At 26.2% G+C, this 18,503-nt stretch overlaps 1 protein-coding gene across 5 annotated transcripts in view; it reads left to right on the top strand.

Annotated features, from left to right (window-relative positions):
- LOC100200026 (kinesin-like protein KIF6) overlaps nt 1–18,503 on the top strand; it is a 103,828-nt gene that overhangs the window by 42,853 nt on the left and 42,472 nt on the right. For all 5 annotated transcript variants that reach the window (XM_065805266.1, XM_065805267.1, XM_065805268.1 and 2 more), the window contains one exon: nt 3,195–3,274. In XM_065805266.1, coding sequence (XP_065661338.1) covers nt 3,195–3,274 — 80 coding nt within the window. The remainder of the gene's footprint in view (nt 1–3,194; nt 3,275–18,503) is intronic.

Below are 18,503 nucleotides of genomic sequence, written 5' to 3' on the forward strand. Positions count from 1 at the left end.
TACTAAAATGTATATATTAATTTGCATATAAACTAAATATTAAACCAGTATGATAAATAGACCATATAAATTGAACTAAGTAGAAACTAAATTTGAAACAAGTTATTTTACTAATAACCGTATAAATTATACTAAGTTTAAAATTACAACATATATTTGTATTTAAATACACAAAAGTTAGTCTTAATATAAATATAAAATGAAAAACCGCATTAAAACATATTCACTAAATTGAAATTAAACATAACACAAACAACTTGATCTAACCATATCAATATTATCATTTTGAACCAGATCATGAACCAATCAGATCACAGAATCCATACCATCCGTGAGACATCCATGATACGCATCTAAAATGTATGTTTACTTTGCTAATAACACAAAACAAATGGTATCCATGCTCCACCACTGACACTCTTATGCATCACATTTACGCTCTACAAAAACAACTTTTCATTATCACAACAATTAATGATCTTTACTTTCTTTGGCTATGGTTTATTATTTCTGTTTATATTTACTAAATATAACTATGATTAGTTTTCATTATTTCTCTTCTTAGTGGTTCTTTGTTTTTCACTGGACTACTGTCCTTTTGTACTTTTATCTCAATTTGCTACACCCTTTTAGCTTGTTATGCTTCTCTAAGGCGTTCTCTGCTCAGTGCAATTCTACTAGAATGCATTGCATTCAACACAAAAAGTATTTACAAACACACAGATTCATACAAATAAAGATGTTAAATTACATATAAAACTTTAACATTTAGAACACTACAAACACAAAACACAATAACTAACACAACTTACAGAACACTGAAACAACACTTACTTAAATCTAACTTAAATAACACTTAATCAACTCTAAATTAATCACTGAATAATATTCCCCTTCTAAAAACCACCTCTCGATACTGGACACCTGTCCAAATATTATAATTTATCTAGCACTCTCTTGTGCTTATATTAAATATTTCTTCCTTCTCTTAAGACTATTACAGCCTGATGGTTCCATATAAGTGGTAGAACTTAAATTATTTCCGCTGCAAAACAATAGCATATAATATATCTTATAAATTAATATATAAGGGGCATATTACATTATAAGTGAATTATAATTTTTTTATATTTTGTCAACTAAAAACAAGTTTTTATGGCATCAAATTATTTGAAAGTATACTTTTATGGTTAAACTAAAATTGATAAAGAGAAAGTGGAACCATTTCACAATATCACTGATGATGTTTAGTGAGTGTGTTTTTTGATATATTTGTATGTGTGTGTTCTGTTTAAACCTCTGGCACGGTGCTGGTTCACCCATAAGTCACTTTATATTAATTTATGTTTGTGTTGTGTTTGAACCTCTGGCACGATGTTCATCCACTCATAATTCACTATGTATACATGTATGTTTATGTTCAGTCGCCTGTAAGCTCCTGTATGTTTATTTGATTATTAATTTCATTAACTTTAATGATTATTAATAAAATTTCATTAAAAACACAGTTGTTGTTGAAAACATTGTTTTTATAAAGTCAATCATACATTTGTAAGATTTATTTTAAAAGATTTGCATTTAAATAATAAAAAATTAATCTTTATAATTTACTAATATCTATATAATATTTTTAATAAAACTTTATATCATTAAATTTTATTTTAATTTTCATTTTATAAACAATCAATAAAATTAAATCGTTATTGTGCTTTTTAAGAAATTGCTGCTAGTCAGTTATTAATTTAAACAATCAAGTTTTTTTATGTAAAATATCTGGTCTGCAAGATAATCAATTAGATTAAACAAAAAACATTTGTTTAAAATGTAATACGTCTATCAAAGTTTTATGTTATATAATTTAATATAATATAATTGTGGTATATTATGGAATCCTAACTTTAGCTTTAATTTTCAGACCTGTGAAATTTCAAGTTCTTTAAAATGCTATTTTTAAGTGAGAGCTTTGCATGATGCTGGAACCGTTTTAACTGTTACAAAAACATTTAGACAATAGAATATTCGTCATGGAAATAGAAGAAAAGAGCAACCACTAACAACATATAAATTTTTTGTTTATTTTTACTTATTAAGTGGAGAACATAATAAATTTGAGTAAAAGAACATCTTTTTAGGAAATTTATGAATTTAAACACTTTATAAAAGTTCTAGCTCCTTTGATTTAAAATGTTGAAATTAAGTAAGTTTTTTAACTTTATTTAGAATAATTAACTTATTTAAAATAACAAACCAACTGAGCAAAATCCTAAAGAACTTCAAAATGAGACTTTAAAAATTCCTAAATTCTGTATAAATAAAAATAAAAAACGGAAAACACAAAATAGTTGTATTGAGCAAAAATAAATGTTCATTTATTTCATTCAAAAAAAGATTTTTATTTAAACAGTTATAGATAATCAAAGATAAGATTTTTATAAAAAATTTCAATTTTATTTTTACTAATTTGCCTTAACTACCTTGAGAAGTTAATTCTTTCAGCATTTTGAAACTCAATATTTCGGACATACATGGAAACATACATAAATTTGAATGTTTTCAAAACATCTTAAAAGCCATGGGCATGTTGTTGCAATTAAGTATTATATCTGTGGTTCAGGAATAGATTGCAATCGCACTCGCTTCCTGAATTAAAAACCTTTAATAAGAAGTCATAATATCATTTTTTACATCATTTTCAACATTATATATTTAACTTTGTTTTCAAGTATTAGAAATTCTATAGCTTTGTTTTGTATGACATATAACATGCCATATTTTATAAAAGAAAAATAGCTGATTACATGCTGGTAATCAAAGGAAAGACTCTTTTTAAATTAAAAATTGGTTAGTATATAGACTTTTATTTCAATTTCATTAGAATAATGTGCACATTTTTTTTTTTTAGTATTTAGGAGTTTCTTTAACCTTTAATAATTTAGAAAAGCCCTTAAAAGCTTTAAAACAAGAGTAATCTTTAATCAGTGTTCTATAATCATACTTATGTTTATCATGTAAAATTGGTTGATCAATTTTAAGCTAAGATATTTATTATTGAATTGTTTTGATGGTTAGTTAAACATGAGTTTTTTGTTTTTATAATTTAATGCCTTATTTAATATTTGTTTTATGGTATTTTACTAAATACCATATTTTTTTAAATAAATACCATAAATTTTTACTAAAATTATACCAAATAGGTTATAATTGCACTATCAGATAAATCAAGAAATCATATTCCTTATCGAAACTCGATGATGACAGCTGTTTTGAGAGATAGGTACGTTATTTTTTAAATTTGTTCTTCATAGGAAAAATTTAATCTGGATGTTTCCTTATTGTAGTTAATATATGCTTTTAAGTAGAAAAATGATATTTTTTTAAGTAGCAAAATATAGTAGATAATATCTGTTTTTAAGTAGGAAAATTTTGACGATCATAGATTAAATGTTTTCAAAAATTTTTTTCTTGGTTACACTTCCCACAATTGATAAAAGTTGAATGTGAAGTTGTTATAGGATAATGTAAAACTTTAAAACAAAAATTTAAGAACTTTAAAGAAAAGTTTTTCAATGAATGGTTCAAAAGTCAGCAGCTTCAAAAAACTTTTGTTTTGTGCAACAAATTAACCCAAAATATTCGGGACTAAATTATATTACCTAACTTCCCTGAGTGAGTAGCATAATAGATGGATAACTCTGTCACAGTTTGGCAAAATGATGCGTACAACAAAATGATTCATAATTTTTCATATGTATGTTTAAATTCTTTATTTTAGATTTTCAACTAATTTCTTTATAAAATTATAAAACTATAAAAGTATTTTCATACACTTAAATTTTGAAACATTTTATTGCATGATTTTACTTTAAAAGCTAAAAAGTTTTTTACCAAGGTAGTACTTTCTAAAAGTTTTTTACCAAGTTAGTATTTTCTAAATATTTATTTTCTGGTAAAAAGGTGCATATGTTTAACTTTTCAAAAACATATTATTAAGAGGCAATTGTTAATTTATGCAGTTATTGGCTCTAACTTTTTTTGCATCTTTTTTCATATTACTTAATTGAATCAATGTTTTTCAAAAGAGTGTGTTTGCTCAAGAAGTTTTAAGCATATCTGTCTTTTTTTAAAACACTGATTCAATTCCTTTTTAAATCACATTCAATTCTGAATGCATTAGTACGACAATGCTTGGCTGTCTTTTCATTTGAGCATCTCTTTTCCTTGTCATTTATAAGTGAACCAAATGCATGTGGATCAAAACACTATTGTTTGCAATTGTATTGAAGCAGACAAAGACAAATAAATTTTGATTGTCTTAATTTGATTTAGTGAAGCATTCAATGTAGTTGGTTTATTTTTTTCTTGTGTCATGTATTTAATAAGAACATTTAATTCTTTTGTTTATTTCAGTGTTTTTGGCACGTTGTACTAGAAGATACTTCATAGACCTTTCACAGAATTGATTATTATAAACAATTTCATTTAAAATATCCTCACATTCACTGTTTAAAAATAGTTAAAAATCTATTTATAAAAACAGCTTGTTGCACATTTAAAATTACAAGTAGTATACTTTTTATGTGTTCATTGTAGGTTGTATGGAAATTATACACTTTTTTATAGTTTCAATAACAAAAAAAAGCCTCTTAAACATATTTATTTGTAGGAAAAGTAAAACATAAAAGCTTCTGGCTGCAGTTATTAATTTTCCCAGCCATTAAAAAATACTTTTTATTGGAATACTATTATATTAAAAAATTAAATCAGTTCTGTATTTTTTTATAAAATTATAACCTATTATTAAACAGCATGATTTTTCTCTAATGAAAATCATTAAATTTATTGCTCCAGTGATAAGTGACAATAAAAGCACATAAGTAAATTGATAAAAATTATAAAAAAGCACATAGTATATATGTGCTTTGCTGTTTAAATATTTTTAATTAAGTGAATTGGTAAAAGTGCCTATACTTTTGCTTTTTTTGTTTGGTAATTTAATTATGGTAAATTGGAAGAAAGTCGTACATAAAAAAGTTACTATGCATTATTTTACCAAATTGTCATACTAATTTTTTATAGATTTTACTTGTCTATGTGCATTTGTATATATATATATATATATATATATATATATATATATATATATATATATATATATATATATATATATATATAAAAGTATTTTTAAGAGATATAAATATTAGGGTGGTTCATCTTTTTTAAATTTCGGATATGGAGCACCTGTAATATTTTTTTTATATATTAGCATATTAGAAAAGATGTGAATAGTCTTTTTTTTTTCTTAAAAAGTTTATCTAGTGGGGGCGCAGGGTGTGAAAAATGTTGGAAAATGTTAGTTTTACTAAAAACTGATCAAAATGGCACTTTTCTGCCTTTTTTTAAAAAGCATATGAGAATGCAATTATAAAAAAGCAGTTAGGCATAATATAAACATAAAAATAAAACATAACTTTTTGGTGCTACTTTACTTAAGGCCATACAAACCCAGTAGACCTAAGAAAAGTTGTCTACCACTATGGGTTTTACAAAAGTATATATCTATATATAAAAATGCACCAAGCATTTAAAAAATGTCAGTTTTACTAAAAACTATATAAAAAAATTAGTATAACAGTCTTATTGTTGTTTTCAATGTACATTAGTAGTATAAAAAGCGGGTTCTGGCTCATTTTTTTCAACCATATCCTTATCCATATTCTCATATCATATTTCAACTATCTCAACTATAATATATTAATATATTATGGTTACATTAATTTCATAAATGAAATTTAGCTCAAGCGTAAATGTAATCTACTTTGCATAAATTCTTTGAACTTAGCTACGCATATTAGTAAATTACTCCTATTAAAGTAAACTTATCAATTCTTTATTATCAACCCATGAGTTGAACGAATCAGGATACCCATACCACTTTAATAATGACTTGTTTTTAAGTTTACGAATAACTTTTTCAATCCTAAATATGCTTTGATCCGTTTTTTGCATTTCTTGTTCATAAAAAGTACCTTGTATTTCTTCACCATTATCGTCAGTTAATTTATAAGTTGGTAGATCTGTGAACTGAACTTGTGACACTGTAAAAGTACTTAAATATTTTATCTTTCATTGTTCTATTCCAGCGTTCAACTACACAACTTTTTTCTTCATTTTCAGTTGAGTATAACTTAACACCTAGAGCTTTAACATGCTTATTATAAAATTCTAAGCCTTTATCTACCCATATTTTTTGACACTTTCTTTTTTGGAAGATTTTATTTAAAGCATTAGCAACATCAACTCCAGTTTTACTCTTCAATGGAACAATCCATCCATACTTTGAAAAAAATCTATCACCATTAACAAGTATTTTATACCGTCATTGAATTTAGTAAAAGATTTCATGTCAACTAAATCAGCAGCCCATATTTCATCGATTCCATTTACAATCACTTTTCTTTTTCTGAAATGTTTTACAACTGGTTTATGAAGTTTGTTTGCAAGTTCGTCAGTCCATTTCAGATCCTTTGGATCCATAAGAATTAATTCTTTACCCTTTCTTTTTTTTTGATCGTTTGTAGTTTTTTTGAGTAGTTTCAACACCCAATTCATATGGATCTGAAAGACCTAACCCAAACTTTGCTTTAGATGCTATAATAGGTTTTATTATACCTTGTTCAATTCTTTCACGTATTGTTGGATTTTTTATAGAATCCATTTCTTCGATCATAATTTTATCAGCTAAATTTCTTTTTGCAGTATCATCGAAGTATTTATAAGCAAGATCGTGATGGTAAGCTGCATTATAAACTCTATCAATAGGTTTACTCCATTCTTTATATGCGTCAGTAGAAGCTAATCGTTCATCTAAATTAGTACCAGGACCTGCAAAGTTCATTCCAGGTAAATGCATTTCACCAGGAAACTTTGCCCATGGTAATTTTATTTTTTTAGTTATTGAATTAATTGAACTAACTAAATCACCTCTGTGCAAAGCTGACACAAATTGAGTTTTTAATCTTCCACAAAAGGCGCAATTTCCACGTTGCATATTTCTATTGTTTTTACTCACAACATTTTGCAAGTTTAGTGTATTTATTTTTTTTCTACATTTAACGCAGTATATTTTATATATATAAAAAAAATTTTTATATAAAAAATCTTGATATATAAAAAATGGATATTATAGATTTGTCATGGAATGCGAATAGCAATAAGAGAAATAATAATAAGTTGTTTCCTAAGAGTATAAGAGGAATTATTGTTGGAAAGTCGGGTTGTGGAAAAACTACTTTATTATTGAATTTAATTTTAAGACCTGGTTGGTTAGACTATAATAGTTTACAAGTTTTTGAAAAATCTCTTTTTCAACCAGAATACAAAATATTAAAGCAATCTTTTGAACAAAAATTGCCAAAAGAAGTTATTCTTGAACTATTTAGGTTTAAAGACGATATAAAAAAATCAAATGAAAATCCAGATTTTGTAATTAAAGAAGTTTCAAAAAATTTGAAAGATAAAGCAGATATGGAGTGTAAGTTTTTTGAAACAAATGAAGTTGTACCAAATCCTGAGGATCTTGATATTAACAAAAATAATTTGATGATATTTGATGATTTGCAATTAACAAAACAAAATAAGTGTGAAAAATATTATATAAGAGGAAGACATAGTAATGTAGATTGTTTCTATCTTGCACAAAATTATTTTATGTTACCTAGACAAACTATTAGAGAAAATGCCAATTTTATTTGCTTATTTCCTCAAGATTTAAAGAATTAAAGTCATATTTATAGAGATCATGTTTGTAGTGATATGAACGAAGATGAGTTTAAAAGATTTTGTAAGCATGCTTGGTCAGAACCTCATGGATTTGTTGTTATAGATTTATCTTCTAAAATAGTATTATATTATGAAATATAATACTATTTTCTTCTAAAATAGTATTATATTAGTTAAAACTAGTATTATATTTTCAGCAGATAATAACACATTGAAAACAACTTTAAATATTGAAGCTGGTTATAAAGTTGATTTTAGACCTATAAATTCAATTAGATCTATTCTTGGTTTTAACAGTCAAGTATATTCAACAGGATCTCATGAATCAGATAATATAGTAGACATTTTAAGTATTAGTAGTATAAATGTAACAAATGATATAATAGCATCATCCTATGTAAATGGAACAACAGAAAATGTTATATATTCATTTTTTCCAAGTGTTGGTCCCTGATATAAAATTATTCAAGAGTCATTAAACTTAATTTACTTACCAATAACACTAAAAACAATTTCAAAGATGGAGACTAAATTGGTTGATCAAGATGGAAATCTGATAAATTTACGAGGAGAAAAAGTAGCTATTAGATTTCATATAAGAGAAAAAAATAATCTATTTTTTTTATAATGCATATAAAAACAAAATGAGTAAATATACTAATATTAAAGTAAATCTTTCACAAAACCAAATAGAAAAAATTAAAAATGCAATTGAATGTGGTATTGGAGCTAGTATTAAGTTATCACATTCAGATTTAAATGGTGAGCATGTATTAGCTGTAACAACAACACAATTGAATAGAATTAGAAAAGCATATGAAAAAGGTACTGGTGTATCAATTATTTTAAGTAAAACTCAACTGTTGCACAATTCTAAAATAGAGGGTGGATTTATTGGTGCACTTTTACCGTTTCTTGGTACTTTAGCATCAAGAGTTATACCACCACCTGCAACAGGACTGCTTTCAGGAATAGGTTCAGCAGCTGGATCAACTATGATAATTAAAATTGCTGGAAATGGTATTGTGTACATGAAAAAGAATGGACAAGGAGTTAAATTAACATGTGCAGGATCTGGTTTATATTTGAGACCATGGAGTAAAGGAAGTTCTGTAGGTGATGGATTGTACTTAAGTAGTGGAAATGGTTATACATCAACAGGATCAGGTTTATTATTAGGACCAAATTCTCCATTTGCTAATATTCCATTTTTAAATATGATTCTTTGATTTTCAAATTATATATAATAAAATTTATATATAATAAAATGTCAAATAGCGTGCCAGTGCATAAATTTATAAACAAATATAAACAACCGGAACTATCTCCTATAGTTTTTAAACCACATAAAAATTTACAGCATCCTGCAATATTAATAAATGGAAGATATGATGTATTTGTACAAGGCGACATTACAATAAAATCTCTATCACATCAATATATTCTTTTAAAGTTTGGTGTAGTAGTTAATAAAGGTGTTGCGTTAGTTTCATTTAAACATAAACTTAGATTAAAAATGTTAAGTTTACAAGATTGTATAATAGCAGAGTCTGTTGATGACATTGTAGTAATTAATAATAATTCAATTGATGATGTAACAATAAAAAAAGGAGATGTTTTTGTTCTGTTAATCTATTGTGTTAATTTTTTTATTTTTTTATTAAAAATGGAATACAATAGTAAAATGTACAATAACATTTATTCAGCTATACCTACTGAGAAGAACAATATTTACCCTGTTCTTCCTAATTCACCTGAAGAAAAATCATATCGGTTACAAAAAATTGGCGAGATTCAAAAAGAAATAGAGCGTGAGAGAGAAAAGAGAATAACGCTAAGTAAAAAATATCATAGAGCTGTAAAAATAATTTCTGCAATTGATAATGCATTACTAGCAAGCACTATGGCACTTGGAACTATTGGAATTGGTTTTTATCAACAATCATTGCAGCACCAGTAGTTATTGCATGTGAAGGTGCAGCATTAGGAGCAGGTGTGTTATCAATAATAGGCGGACAAGTTAATAAAAAAATGAATTTAAAAGCAGAAAAGCATGCCAAGATTAAAGTGCTTGCTGATTCAAAACTAAATACAATAAGCAATTATATTTCTAAAGCTTTAGTAGATGGGCATATAGATGACAAGGAATTTGAGTTAATACTTGGTGAACTTGAAAAATTTCAGACAATGATGGAGCAAATTAGAATAAAAGTTAAAAATGAAATTGATGAACAAACAAAGTTGTCACTAATTGACTAAGGGAGAGAAGAAGCTATTAAAGTAATTCAAAGTAGGTTTAATAAAAAAATACTCACTTAACATTTTATTGACAAATAATAAGATGTGCGACATTTATATCCGTTATTTTTAGAATGTAGTAAACGTGAAAGAGATTTGAATAAAAAAAAAATATTTGGAACTTCTTGGATTTGGAAATAGAGGTTTTATTGTTGATTCAGGAAGTCATTCTATATTTATCACTGATTATGGAAACTTTCAGATACCATCAACTTATAGTGATGATGAGAGAAATAAACTTTATAAACTTATCTGGAATGAAGATAGTGATTTTTGTTGTGTAGAAAGGGATATTAAAGAATTACTTAAACAGTGGAATAATGTTAAAAAACAGGATAAATTAAGAATTATAGATAAATATGTACTTCAATTAGAGTGTGATTTCTAAGAAAAAAAACTAATAAAAAGTACTTTATCAATGGCACTTATATTAAGATTATTAGAAACAAATGATATCATTTATAAAGACTTTGAGATTAAAAAGAATTGTGGAACGTTTAATATTGATTATTTAAATAGTTTGCTAAAACGTAAAACGTAAATCATAAAACACAACATAAACTTTTATGTTGTGTTTTTAATCTTTTTTATATAAAAACAAAATGTCATTTTTAAAAATTACAGACATTGAAAAGAGAGATCAAATTGTAAAAGAATTATCAGAGAGTAAAAAAAGAATACTGCAGAATGATCTTACTGAAAAGATTGGAGATTCTAATTTGCAGATAGACTTGTCAAAATTGAACAAGCCATTAATTGATAGTCAAATAAAGGAGGATATATCTAAATTGCAAGATCAAGCTAACCAATTTGCTCTTACGTTTTTAAATGCATATCCTGAAATACTTACTTATGGATCTAAAGAAATAATGCCTTCTGATGAATTTTTAAAGTTGGGAAAAATTGCAACAGACTATCTTAGGATGTATACTTATAGTAAAAAGTCTACAGACACTACATTTGGAATACATTCTAAAGAGGGTAAATTTTTTATAGGAAAAGTTCCAATATTAATTAATAATGATGATATAAATATAAATGGAATAAAATACATAGGTACTCCTGGTCTTTGGGAATTACTAACAAAGTTTAATCCTAATAAAGGAGTATATAATGAAGATTACTTCTGAAAACTTCTCAATTACTTCTGAAAACCCATACAAACCAAAGTCTTCTCATAGTGTAAAATACAGAGAAATAATATCACCTATTTGGAAGGACATAAAAGAAAATAGGAAGCGTGAATCAAGAGGAAAAGTAATTGGAGGTAGAGTACAAACTATAATTCTTCCTAGTGTGACCCTGATGCATTAGTTGATCGTCTTTATTTGTGTATAGCTGTATGGAAAGCAGGTAACACTGGAGCAAGAAATGAAGGTGTTGCAATTATTTCCATTTATGTGATGAATTATTAAGACAAGGTGAAATGGATAGTTCACAGTATAAAGTAATACAAAATCTTTTATAATTATATAAAAAAAATATATAGTACATAAAAAAATAATTGTTAATAATAGGAGATATATAAAGAAACATGTTGTTGGAGGAAGTGGTATATTCGAAACTATAAGAGATTTGTTTCAACGAATAAAAGCGTCAAATGTAACAAGAGTGTCATCAGCTATGTTGAAGAAGATGGCTGCTACTGATTTAGGAAAAAATGCAATAACTGCTGCTAAATCAGCAGGAAAAGAACTTTCAAAATCAGCGATAGAAGCTGCTATAAATGCTACAGTTGAAAAAGGAAAACAATTAATTGATAAAGCGTCATCAAAAATAGTGTCACAACCTGTTAATAATAAAATTGATGAATTAATTTCAAGTTTTGGTCTCAAAAGAAGCGTATTTTCATAGAGATTTTAGAAAACATCTGCATTAGCATAAGCTGATGGAACAGCTTATGCTAATTCAGATGCCGTTGCTCTTACAAATAATGGCATTATGCATTTATTTTATTGAATAATATACCAATTACACAGGTCAACAAAAAAAAATTTTTTTTCTGGTGCCGAGCAAACAATTTGTTCAACAGGTCAACAAAAAGATTTAAAAAATGTTATTCATTTGTAATAAAAATAAGTATTTTGTGTATTTTTGGTGAATAATATTCTGTTGACTTTTTTTTAAGAGTCTTTAGCATTTTTTCACATAATTTTTTTGTCAATAAATTTTAAGGAAAAATATTTATGTTTTCTAAAATCTCTATGAAAATACGCTTCTTTTGAGACCCAGGTTGACATACTTTTGAATAACTTTTTTTTCAACAATATTAGGGACTTTACCGTAAATACTTAAGATTTGAACCTAAATATCTTTACAACTTGACCTGATGGTAAAAAAAGAGTTACATATTTGAAATCAAAATGAGAAATGCTATACAAAAAACAAATTGTTTGCTCGGCACCAGAAAAAAATTTTTTTTTTGTTGACCTGTGTTATCAGACAAAGAGATAAAAGCTGTTTATAATATAGGTCAAACAACTACAATGTTAGGAATGCTTAATTATGCAAATGACTTTCAATTAGCACAAGGATTAAATCAATTGTGCTATAAAGATACTACATCAACCGCAGTACTTGCTGATAACACAGGGTTTGCAACAAGACAAGCATACCTAATTCAGAAACCAACTACAAAAGGGACATTTTCATTTTGCATACCTTTAAGACACGTTATTGGATTCTGTGATGATTACGACAAAGTTATTTATGGTCTTAAACATGCAATAACTCTTGTAAGACAAAGTGATGATAATGCAATTTTTAGGCTTGCTGGTGCAGCTGCAGGAAAAGTTATTCTTAATAAAATACAACTTCTTATGCCAAATTTGATACCATCAGGTGAAGAAGAAAAAAGACTTATTGATAAAATTAAAAATAAAGTGACCATTCCAGTAAGTTTTAGAAAGCGTCAGTGTAATACTACAACTGTTCAACAAGCTACTTCATTTAATTGGGAGTTGCCCTCACAGTCATCTCCTGAAAATCCGAGATACGTTATTGTCGGATTTCAAACAAATAGAGCTAACGGTGACCAAACTGTCAATGCTTCAATATTTGATCATTGTGACTTGAAAAATATGTTCATTATGCTTAATAATAATCTCAGATATCCTGCTGAAGATTATAATTTGTCATTCCAAATTAGCAAATTTCAAGAATTTATAGAGATGCATCTATGTTTAAAGAAAGATATTATGGAATGAATGAATTGATGGCAAATAGCAATATAAGTCCTTCTGACTATAGAGATTTATACCCAATCTTTGTTTTTGATATTAGTAAACCATCAGAAACATTAAAATCATCAAGTATACAAGTACAAATTAGAGCAACATTTAATACAGCTGTACCAGCAAATACGCAAGCATTTGCTATTGTATTATCTGATAATATATTAGAACTTAAAGCAGATGGTAATAAATTTACTATTTAAATTTTTGAAAATTAAATTTTTTTGAAAATTACTTAAAATTTTTTTCTTTATATAATAAATATGTATTATACAAAGAAAAGTTTAAAAAGTTTATTAGAAGAAAATAACATTTCAAAAACATCTGACAATATCGCTACATTGATAATGATTGCAATGGAAAATGGGTTAGTAGATAAAGAATCTATTATGACTGAAGTGAAAGAAGTAACTGAGAAAAGATCAGTTGGAAGACCTAGAATACATCCAGTAAAAGATGTTGATAAGAAAAGATCAGTTGGAAGACCTAGAATACATCCAGTAAAAGATGTTGATAAGAAAAGATCAGTTGGAAGACCTAGAATACATCCAGTAAAAGAAGAGAAAAAAGAAATAGATTTAAAATATGAAAGATTAAAAACAATTAAGAAAAAAGCAGTCACTATTAAATTAACAAACATGGAAACAGGAGAAGAAACAGTATATAAATTATTATATAGCGCAATGCAGGAAACTGGTCATGGATATAGATATCTTGAAATGCGTGATGGTAAGATTGATAATGGTTATAAGATTGAAATATCAAATTCTGAAAAATTAAAAAAAAATTAAAATATAATAAAAACAAAATCTTTATATATAAAAATGGAATCTGATAATTTATTTAAAAATAAAAATGCGATTGAATTGTTAAAAAATAGTTTAGATAAAGTAGATTGGAATTGTTTATCTGAAAATTCAAATGCAATTGAACTATTGAAAGAAAATTTAGATAAAATACATTGGAATACTTTATCTTCAAATCCAAATGCGGTTGAACTTTTAAAAGAGAATTTAGATAAAGTAGATTGGCATTGTTTATCTGAAAATCCAAATGCAATTGAGATATTAAAAGAGAATTTAGATAAAGTCAATTGGGATATTTTATCTTATAATCTAAATGCAATTGAACTATTGAAAGAAAATTTAGATAAAGTCAATTGGACAATGTTATCTAAAAATCTAAATGCAATTGAACTATTAAAAGAGAATTTAGATAAAGTAGATTGGTATTACTTATCATTAAATCGAAATGCTATTGAACTATTGAAAGAAAATTTAGATAAAGTCAATTGGATATTTTTATCTAAAAATCCAAATGCAATTGAACTATTGAAAGAAAATTTAGATAAAATATATTGGTTTAGTTTATCTAAAAATCCAAATGCTATTGAACTATTGAAAGAAAATTTAGATAAAGTCAATTGGATATGTTTATCTATGAATCCAAATGCAATTGAGATATTAAAAGATAATTTAGATAAAGTAAATTGGAGTTATTTATCCGCAAATCCAAATGCAATTGAGATATTAAAAGATAATTTAGATAAAGTATGTTGGCATTTTTTATCTCGAAATCCAAATATCTTCACATATGATTATGAAAAAATAAAAGAAGCAAATAAATATTTGCTTGAATTGAAAGATTTTTTCATTACTCCTTATTATCTAGAATTATTGATTAGATTATATGGAAGAGAAAAAGCTTTATTATTTAAATTATTCCTTAAAGAACCAGAAAATGAGATTGAAATTAAAGGGAGATCAAATTGGAAATTTTAATTGAAATTCAATTAAAAATTTATCTTTTAATGCGATTGAAATATTAAAATTCTGAAAAATTAAAAAAATAAAAAATCTTTATATATAAAAATGGGATATGATGATTTATTTGAAAATCCAAAAGCTATTGAAATATTAAAGGCTAAGTTAGATAAAGTTTATTTTTTGATGCGATTGAAATATAAAAGAAGAAAAATTATAAAAATAAAACTTGTCAAAAATTAAAAAAATAAAACTTGTCATATAGAAATATAGATGCATTTAAATTTCATATGAAACTTTACATATGAAATATTGACAAAAAAAAAATATTTTGAAAAATTATATAAAAAAAATGAAAATTAAAAAAAATTATCTTGCTATATAAAAATGGAAAATAAAATAACGGTGGAAAAATTAAAAGAAATCGCTAAAGAGCGAAAAATTAAAAATTATTCTAGAATGAGCAAAGATGATCTCATAAGAGCGTTATCGCACACACAGATGCAATCAGTTGAACAGATGGGTACAAAGTATCTACTTGATGAGCCTGTTCCAGATATATCATCAACAATTATAGCTCCGTTACCTTTTCAACCTATTACACAAATTAGAAAAGAAATAAATAAAAAGATTAATTTTCTTGCAGATTGGATTGTATCATATGTTCCAGAACCAATTAAAAAGGTTGTGAATAAAAAAGTTGATGAATTAAAATCTACAGTTTTAAATTTGTATCAAAAATTTGGAATTAGAAATCCGATAGAATTTAAATTAAAGAAATCATCTGTTAAAAATGTGACAAAGCAATTTACAGCTAATGGGATAAAAGGTTACGATGCTTTATCCTTCATAAATGCTGCTAAAAATAACGCTATTAAAGTACTAAGCGAAAATAGAAATTCAAAGGTTTATATAGTTATCTATTGTGAAATGGAGCGTACTGATATTAAAACAGGAGAAACTATAATCACATCTGCTCCATTTAGAACGAATAATCAAGTTGTATTAGAAACAACAAATTTACACAACTTTTATGAAACATCAAAACAGAAAATTTTAGAATCATTATCAACAGGCAGGATCAGGTTGGAGATTTGTGTCTGCTGAAAATATGGATATAAATATTATTGAGTGTGAAAGAATGAAGATAATCAATGTTTTAAGTGGTGCATTGCAAGAGCATTAAATCCAACAGCTAAAAATTCTGAATGAATAGATAAAGAGCTTAAAAATCAAGCTGAAAAAACAAACTGGGAAAAAATAGATTTTCCAATATCTTTAAATCAAATTACACAATTTGAGAAGAACAATACAGATATCAGTGTCAATGTATATGGTTATAAAAATTCAGAAGTTCATATTTTTCATGTATCAAAGAATAATAATCGCAAACATTTAATAGATTTACTATTAATCTCAAATGGCGAAACCAATCATTACTGTTTAATAAAAAATTTGAGCAGATTACTTTCATCACAAACATCAAATAAACGTTGCAAAAAACACTATTGTAGAAATTGTTTGTTAGGATTTAATTCTGAAGAATCTTTATCTAATTATAAATCGTATTGTGAAACACATGATTCAGTACGTATCGAACTTCCACCACCAAACTCGACAATGCAATTTACTAATCACAATAAATCAATGAGAGTTCCATTTGTAGTATATGCCGACTTTAAAAGTTTTATAAAACAAATTGACACTTGTGAACCCAATCCAAATGAATCTTATACTAAACAATATCAAAAAAATATTCCAAGTTCATTCTGTTATTATATTAAATGTTTTGATGAAAGTTTTTATCAAAACAGTCCAGTCACATTTACTGCAAGTAGTGAAACAGATGATGTTGCACAAATTTTTGTTGATAGTTTACAAGAAGATATTTAGAAAAATTGCGATATGATTAAATTTCCAAAAAAGATGATATTTACTTCTGAAAACAAGCATGATTTTAATGAAGCAACAGAATGTCACATTTGTGGAGAAAAACTTGGAAAAGATAAAGTACGTGACCATTGTCATATTACATTGTCATACTGGAAAAAATAGAGGTGCTGCTCATCAAAGTTGTAATTTAAATTATGAAATTCCAAAATTCTTTCCAGTACTATTTCACAATTTATCTGGTTATGATTATCACTTATTTATGAAGAAATTATCAGGATGGAAATTGAGTTGCATACCAAACAATGAAGAAAAGTATATTAGCTTTTCTAGAGAAATTAAAGTTGATGAGTATATTAAAGAAGGTAAGAAATTTGAAGTTAAACGTGAGCTTCGTTTTTTAGATAGTTGTAGATTTATGCCTTCTAGTTTAGATGTTTTATCAAAGAATTTAGCAAGAGACCAGTGTAAAAATATTGGAAAATTATATTCAAAGAAAAAATTAGATTTATTACTAAAAAAAGACATATATCCCTATGATTGGGTAGACTGTTGATAAATTTAATGAAACCCAATTACCACCAAAAGAGTTATTCTTTTTAAAATTGAACGATGAAGATATAAGTGATGAAGATTACTCACATGCACAAACTGTATGGAATGAGTTTCATTGCAAAACATTTATAGATTATCATGACTTGTACAACGTTTCAGATGTGCTTTTACTAGCTGACGTCTTTGAAAATTTTAGAGATGTTTGTATGAATTGTTATAAATTAGATCCTGCTTGGTATTATACATCACCAGGATTAGCTTGGGATGCAGCATTGGAGAAAACAAAAGTAAAATTAGAACTGTTGAGCGATTACGATATGATCCTAATGATAAAGAAAGGAATAAGAGGTGGAGTCAGTATGATATCCAATAGGTTAGGAGCTTCTAATAATAAGTACCTGGGTGATGAGTATGACAAAAGCAAAGAATCAACATTCATACAATATCTAGACGCTAATAATTTATATGGATGAATAATAAGAGAAAGTATATAGTACATTATGAAAATCTAAAACTATATGAACGATTAGGATTAAAGATTACTAAAATTCACAGAGGGATAAAATTTGAAGAAAGAGCATGGCTCAATGAATACATTGAACTAAATACAAACCTTAGAACTAAAGCAACGAATGATTTTGAAAAAGACTTTTTTAAACTCATGAACAACTCAGTATTTGGAAAAACAATGGAGAACATTGAGAACAGAGTTGATATTAGATTAGTAACAGACAGAAATGAAGCTATTAAATTAGCATCAAAACCGAACTTTGAAAGTAGAACAATATTTGATGAAAACTTAATACCAATACATATGAAAAGAACAAAATTAAAATATGCTAAACCAATTTACTTAGGAATGTGTATATTAGATTTAAGCAAAACTCTAATGTATGAGTTTCATTATGATTACATAAAGAAAAACTATGCTGATCGAGCAAAACTATTATTCACAGATACAGATTCTTTAGCATACGAATTTAAA

Source organism: Hydra vulgaris, chromosome 09 (genome assembly GCF_038396675.1).
Source record: "Hydra vulgaris chromosome 09, alternate assembly HydraT2T_AEP".
Lineage (NCBI taxonomy): Eukaryota > Metazoa > Cnidaria > Hydrozoa > Anthoathecata > Hydridae > Hydra > Hydra vulgaris.